The sequence below is a fragment of the Alligator sinensis genome, unplaced genomic scaffold (assembly GCF_000455745.1).
Source record: "Alligator sinensis unplaced genomic scaffold, ASM45574v1 scaffold353_1, whole genome shotgun sequence".
In the NCBI taxonomy this organism is placed as follows: Eukaryota; Metazoa; Chordata; order Crocodylia; family Alligatoridae; genus Alligator; species Alligator sinensis.
The window spans coordinates 2,106,686-2,112,939 of record NW_005842075.1 but is presented as its reverse complement, the minus strand read 5'-3'; the positions used below and the strand labels follow the sequence as shown (position 1 = coordinate 2,112,939).

Below are 6,254 nucleotides of genomic sequence, written 5' to 3'. Positions count from 1 at the left end.
CGGGAACTCCTTTGCACCGGGGTTTTCTCTCTGCAGCTGAGAATTACACTGTGCAAAGAAAGCTCCATGTGGCGGGAAATAATTCTGCAGTGCCGAAGCGCGCACACAATCATTGGGTCATGACAGGGCGGAGGCCGGCTAATTGCAGCAGCTGATGCTGCCACCGTGGGAAATTTAAAAACCCTGCCAGAAACCAGCAGGGGGAGAGAGGGAGAGAGCCAGCGGGGAGCTCGCCAGGCAGGCGGTTGCTCTGGAGGCTGGCAATAGCAGCATTACAGGCGCTGTCCCTGTATCCAAGGCAGGGGGAGCAGCATCCAGCTTCAGGCTGGGGACGGTCTTTCCCGAGTCACCTTAATTTCAAAGCTCATATGAGTGTCTCTCTCTCCTGATGGGAGAAGGACGCCAGAGAACGGGAGCTCAGCCCTCTGGGATCAGGGTCTGAGGCCCCAGGTGCCTTAACATGCAGACAACTCACTGGCGCTGAAGCTGATGCTGGACTCCTTTGAAAAGGGGCTTGCTGGGAATGGCGGATCCATGAGCAGAACACCTGAGTTGGCGAGTGGACAGGTTGTAGGGGAGGCGGAGCCCTGAGGAACACTGCGGCACTGCTGTGAGTACCTCGTCATTGGGTCGCTTGGGAACAAGAACACCAACGAGCCCCTCCTTTCTTCTGGTAACAACAAGTTGTGGCAGGCGAGTTGGGGGACCCCAAGCAAGGGGGCAGTGTGGTACTCACAGTGTCCACCTGAGACGCCACACCTCTATATACACTATGCAGATGCACATAAATCAGGACAAAATATTTTTTAAATTAAATCAAAATATGTAATAGTAGATGTTTGATGTTAATTTTTTTAGTATATGATTTTTTTTTCTGGTTCCAAGGTGGCGCTCCCCTCTCCTGCTCTCAAAGGAGTACTTCTGGGGCAAGGGAAGGGACTTCAGGTGGCAAAGGTCAGGGATTAAGGGTGCGACTGCTGGTCCCAAGATGGCAACCAGGGGATGAGGCACTTATCAAGGGACAGAGCTACCCTTGTGGCCCTCAATAGTTCACCAAAACTCGTTAAGCAGCCCTGCAGCTGAAATAATTGCCCACCCGTGTATTACGTGCATCATTATAGTGACTTTTTGCATTATATTTTATTTAAAAACACAACAGAAAGAGGAAAACTTGGTTTCTTTCAAGTCAATTCTATATACATAGTCTGAATGAAATGCAGTTAGTCAAGAGGGAAATAAAATATTTAGTCGTAGGGATATCTGCCACCTGTAAATTGCAGGGTTGCATTCACAGGGATATATGCAAGATTGTACTTATAGGGATATATAACAACTTGAATTGAAAATATTTTATTTTTAGTGTAGATGCTATGATACGTAGCTAAAAGGCTTTTTGCCGGTCCTTTTAAAATAGGATTTTTGGTCAAGCCATAACTAAAAAATTGTTTGAAAATGAGTGTGATTTGGGGAGCTCTACCCCTATTTGCTAACATCAACCTGTGTTTTTCTTTTATATCTAGGGTCCTGTCCAGACAAGGGTCATTATCCTTCCTTCTTGTGTCCTTGTGACAAGGTATTTAGCAAAATACACAAATTTGTTGGAATCTGACATGGTCATGCCATGAGCGCATCTGCTGTGGCCTTAAATTTGCAACCTCTGGTCTATCATCCATGCACCAATGCTACCCCAGCCCTTGCTGGTCACAATGATCAACTATAAGAGCAACTTCAAGGGATTAAATGTTAACAAAACTCCTCTTGGATCAGAAAGTAAGAATTGTAGAATTTTTTCACTTATCTTGCAGCTGTTGTCTGTAAATCACAAAAAGTTAGGATTACTGACTTCTATGTGAGGTCAGGCTTTTTAGACATCACTTTTACATTTTATTTCCAGACATCAATTTTAACTATAGCATGGAAATGGTGGCATTCAGATAAGTCTGCTAGAAACTTATTGCCAGGTGTTTGCAATATGCAAAAGTCAAATAACTACTCTACCTTAAGAATATTGAACAGTAAGAAATCAGTACAGAGAGAAATAAAATAAAATGAGCACTAGGTGGTATTATAACAACTTCTTACAATTTTAACTTGCTTGTCAAATGTTTAATTAGAATATCGTATCATTAGCAGTTCTTAAAAGTGTTTTTTTAATACAAGTTTAAATTGTCTAAGGATGGTGTTAATTTGTACCAATAATATTAATTTTCATCTACCAATATATTTAGGTAGGTATTACCTTTATAATATAGGGTTAAGTGAAACAAAGATGGTTTGATTCAGTTACTTTTGCAAAAGTCAGCAAGAATATACAATGTTGTATAATATACAAGGTTGTTAGAATTGGTATACTTATAAAGGTGTAATGTTAATGTGTCAGGGATCTATGTTGTAGCTGTGTTGGTCTGAGAAATAGACATAAATAAAGCTCTTGGGTCCGAGGTGATATCTTTTTTTAGACCAACTAAATAGTAGGGGAAAAAATTCTTTCTTTGTAAGCTTTCAGATACATACGCTCTTCTTCAGGGTGAGGAGATTTCAAAGATTGTAAAACTACTCCTGTAGAAAAGAAACTTCGTTTTGCACAGGAGAGGTAGAGGGTGGAAGTTCTTGTATGGAAGATACCATATTTTAGCCATTTGGAAATGTAAACTTCATTGCTAACCAAGAAAGGTTTTTTCACCTCCCTGTCTGACATGGGACACTTCTAAGAAACAGCCAGCCTAATCTGCACATCACAGAGCAACACGTTCACAAAAGGACTCTGAATTACCCAGGGGAATAAACGTCCACCCTCTACCTCTCTGTGCAAAATGAAATTTCTTTTCTATCTAGCAGGACTTTTACAATCTTTGGACTCTCCTCAGCCTGAAGAAGGGTGTATGTACCTGAAAGCTTGCAAAGAGAATTTTTTTTTGCTACTATTTAGTTGGTCTAAAAAAAGATATTGCTTCTGACAGCTGTCTCTAGGGGGGGCGCAAATCAGGGCTTTGGGGGGTCCTGCAGAGCTGGGCGGAGCATCTGCAGCATCTCTGCACTGCCGCCACCACCTTTGCATCTGGTTGCTTGCTACCCCCCACTGCTGCCACCACCGCTGCCACTGCTGATGGTAGCAGCAGCTTCTTCGGGTCTGGGGCACGCAGGATTGGGGTGGGGCCCCGCTTGGGCTGACTTGCCCCAGGCCCTGCACCCTGCTCAAATCAGCTCGGTCTCTGACCCAAGAGTGTTGTGTAATGTTAATATGTAAACTTTTTGGCTCCAGTCCTTCAAGAACATTTACATATGCTTAATTGTGAAGTGAATAACTTAGTGACTGAATAATTCAGTACAAATTGAATAATTCAGTGGGATTAGTCACTAGCATGATGATGGTATTTGCAGTCTTGGAATCATAGATACTGTTTAACAATGTATCAAAAGAAGTTTTGTTCTTTTCCCTGTCTATTACATTTTGGGCTTATTTAGGCAGGAAAACTTTACTAGTTCTACCAGTACACTTATCTCAGTGTAGTTGTTGCTCTCGTTTTCTACAGGGCCCAGGATAGCAAATAGTCATCTGGCTGTGAACTGTCCAAGTCATGAGCAGCTATCAATGTGCCTGAACTCTTTGGGTATTATGTTTATCCCTTTTGACTTCACTGAACCGTCTTTCCTTCATCTATGTGGACTACATAAAATCTTAGATGCAATTGGTTTTCAGTGGTACCCTTCGACATGAATGTGTAAATGGAGGAATGTACTTATGTTTACATATTGTATGTTCAATTGAAAAACAGCCCAGTCCTTGAGACAGATCTTAATGCTTCAGCATGAGTGCTTCATTGTCAAGGTGAGTTCAGTTTTGCAATGAGAACACCTGTTTTATCAAACTGAGTTTCCCAGTACCCACATGACTGAAAGGCAGAGTCTCCACCAAGCAGGGATGGCTCTCCCAGCCATGTGGGGATTGAGACCTTCCCTGATCTCTATGTGGCTGGGATGCAGCAGTCTTGGCTGCTGGGACAGCTCTCCTGGCCATGTGGAGATTGGGTTCTGACCCTGATCTCCATATGGCTGGGACGCAGCACTCCTTGGCTGTCAGGGCAGCTCTACTGGCCATATGGCGATTGTGTGAGGACCTGATCTCCATATGATTGGGATGCAGCAGTTCTGGCTACTGGGATAACACCGAAGTGGAGCGCCATTTTGCATAACAAAATTGACTTGATCTGGGACCAGCTGGGTCTGTTCATGGCTGGGTCTTGATGTGGAGCAGAGAATATAGACTAGTTGGGGAGGATTGTGCTCCAAGTGTGGGAGGATCAGAAAGTTCAGAATGGGATGTGCTTAGATGTTTCACCTTAACTTTCCTACAGAACCCTGTGTGACAATGCCATACAAATATAATGAAATAAAAATGCTTAGCATAAAAATTGGGAAACACGTTCTATATAATTTATTTATCACAAAATTAGGAACCAAAACAATTAAAAATAATGTACAGAAGTACAAAAGTATTAGTATTAGTATCACCTTTATACAACCCTGAAAAGGACATGCATATCTTTGCAAAGCACTTAGCTTTGTCATTATAGCTTCTGTCTATTATGATTTGTAGTTACTAATAATTCCATCTTGTCATTTACTGTATATAATGGAAGGAATATTGAATCATTAAACAGTAAGTCAGGCTGAGGTTAATGCTTGAGTTCTGATGAAAGTCTTCAAAAATTTAAGCTGAGTTCTTAGAAAATCAGGACAGTTCGGATGCTACAAACAGAATATAAATAATGCAATCATTTAGATGCTTATTTCTGATTTTTTTTACCTACTTAACATTTATGCATAGCATCTGCGTATGGATAATGTGAACCATTTTATCTTTAGGGAGCTCCTGAGGTTTAAAACAGGGATGTCAAATATCTCAGAAGCTTTCTGATGCAGTTGCCACCAGTGAAGGAGTTAATGCCACTCTCACTGAAACCCCAACGCTGCAGTTGCTGGACCCTCTGTGTTGGTGGGGCCAGCACCCAGGGGCAGGGTGGTTTTGATTTAAATCATGATTTAAATCACTGGTCAGGAAGCCTTGTTTTAATCATTGTTTTCTACAAAAAGTGCATTCTTGTTGTTTAATATAGCCTTCATTAAAATATTCCCAAACAGGGTCTCTTTTACAGCCTGGCAAGCCTGCTGCCATGATAGGTTTTCCTTTGTACCATACCATTCCCTCAGTAGATCTCAAATCAATGAAGACGCTATTCTCAGAAATTTATCCCTCAAGACTTCTAGAATATTCTGTTCGAAGTGCTTCTCTCTCGTGTCTACTGCCCCTCCTTCTTTGCATTTTATCTCCAGACTCCTCCTCCTTGCCCAGATCTACTCCACCCTAAGCAATCCTCTATTCATTTAACTTCTTGAAACTTTGCACTTTGAGAGAGTTTAGGGCTTGACTCTGTGTACACAAACTTTCAGAGATGATAGGGCTGATGTGTAGGTAACCTGATCTGTTATCTCTCATCTCCAATACTGCTGTTAACAAGGATGTTATCTCTGGAGACACAAATCCACAGTCTCCGAACTGAAACTAAGCATCAGTGGTGCTTAAGGGGATCTTCTAGACTGAGCACTGAGTACCGTTGGGTAGAGTGCTTTTCTTTAATTCTTTACTAATCTATAGAGGAGCCTCTGGGAACCCCATGAAATTGGATCCCTAATATAGTCCATGGCCTGTTGTGACCTATTTATAACACTTTTCTAAAAAATTACATGAATATATTTTCTCAAATAGTATATAATTAGAAGTTATGATCCCTATTTCATGATCAGATCTTTGAGTTTAAATTAATGCTATCTTCATATAGGTTTATTTATTTATTTTTTAAAAAGCATCTGAATATGATTTAAATAAAAACCTGGGTTTTTGGGATTTTTTTTTACTTTAAAAGGTTTATTTTTATCTACCCTGGCCCAAGGGGCTAATGCTACCACCAAATTTATTGTTTTTGATTGCTGTGGTGGCAGAAGGCAATAGGGGTTGAATGGTGGTGTAGCTGCCAATACAGCAGCTCTTGCAGCCACTGTTATAAACCCCAGGGTATAGGCTCTGCTGACACAGCAGTTCTGGCAGCCACAGTAAGAAGCCCTGCAGGCCAAATCCAGATGTGGGTTGCCTGGCCTGGTAGAAGTCCCTTTGTATGGATCCGGCTCACCAGCTCATTTCAGTTTGTCACACATTTCAGTTTGTTTTAAAGCCTTCGGCCTTCACACCACCAGCA

General features: G+C 41.7%; 1 protein-coding gene across 1 annotated transcript in view; it reads right to left on the bottom strand.

Annotated features, from left to right (window-relative positions):
* Positions 1-4,418: 4,418 nt before the first annotated feature.
* LOC102386753 (alcohol dehydrogenase 4) overlaps positions 4,419-6,254 on the bottom strand; it is a 34,541-nt gene continuing 32,705 nt past the window's right edge. The window contains exon 9 of the mRNA XM_014519986.2: positions 4,419-4,749. Coding sequence (XP_014375472.1) covers positions 4,725-4,749 — 25 coding nt within the window. The 3' untranslated portion in view covers positions 4,419-4,724. The remainder of the gene's footprint in view (positions 4,750-6,254) is intronic.